At 53.4% G+C, this 320-nt stretch overlaps 1 protein-coding gene across 1 annotated transcript in view; it reads right to left on the bottom strand.

Moving 5' to 3' along the window:
- LOC119586303 overlaps positions 1-320 on the bottom strand; it is a gene marked incomplete at its 5' end in the record, with an annotated part of 12,688 nt that overhangs the window by 7,345 nt on the left and 5,023 nt on the right. The window contains 1 exon segment of the mRNA XM_037935009.1: positions 48-156. Within this exon segment, the coding sequence (XP_037790937.1) occupies positions 48-156 (109 nt within the window).

Raw genomic sequence — 320 nt, 5'->3', positions numbered from 1 at the left:
GCACGCTTGTTTAACAATCGCCGGAGCAAGAAGCATCGACTACTCACGCCGGGTTGACCTTCATGGGCACCACGTCGTCGTAGGTATCGAAGAGCTGCATCGTGACACTCACGGGCCGCTCTCCGCACCGCTCGTCCGCAAACAAGTCCGTTGGAACTGTCGGAGGGAAGGTTTCGCATCAGGTCCTGTCTTATGAATCGCCCTCGTTGGAATGTAGAAGCGAAGCGACTACAACTATCCTCTGTCCAGCGTCAGGAAAGGAAAAACTGGCAACTCACCTTAGAATCTAGAGGACACCGATTCGACGAAACACTTTTGAC

Source organism: Penaeus monodon, chromosome 21 (genome assembly GCF_015228065.2).
Source record: "Penaeus monodon isolate SGIC_2016 chromosome 21, NSTDA_Pmon_1, whole genome shotgun sequence".
Classification (NCBI taxonomy): Eukaryota; Metazoa; Arthropoda; class Malacostraca; order Decapoda; family Penaeidae; genus Penaeus; species Penaeus monodon.
This window is presented reverse-complemented; position numbering and strand designations above follow the sequence as displayed.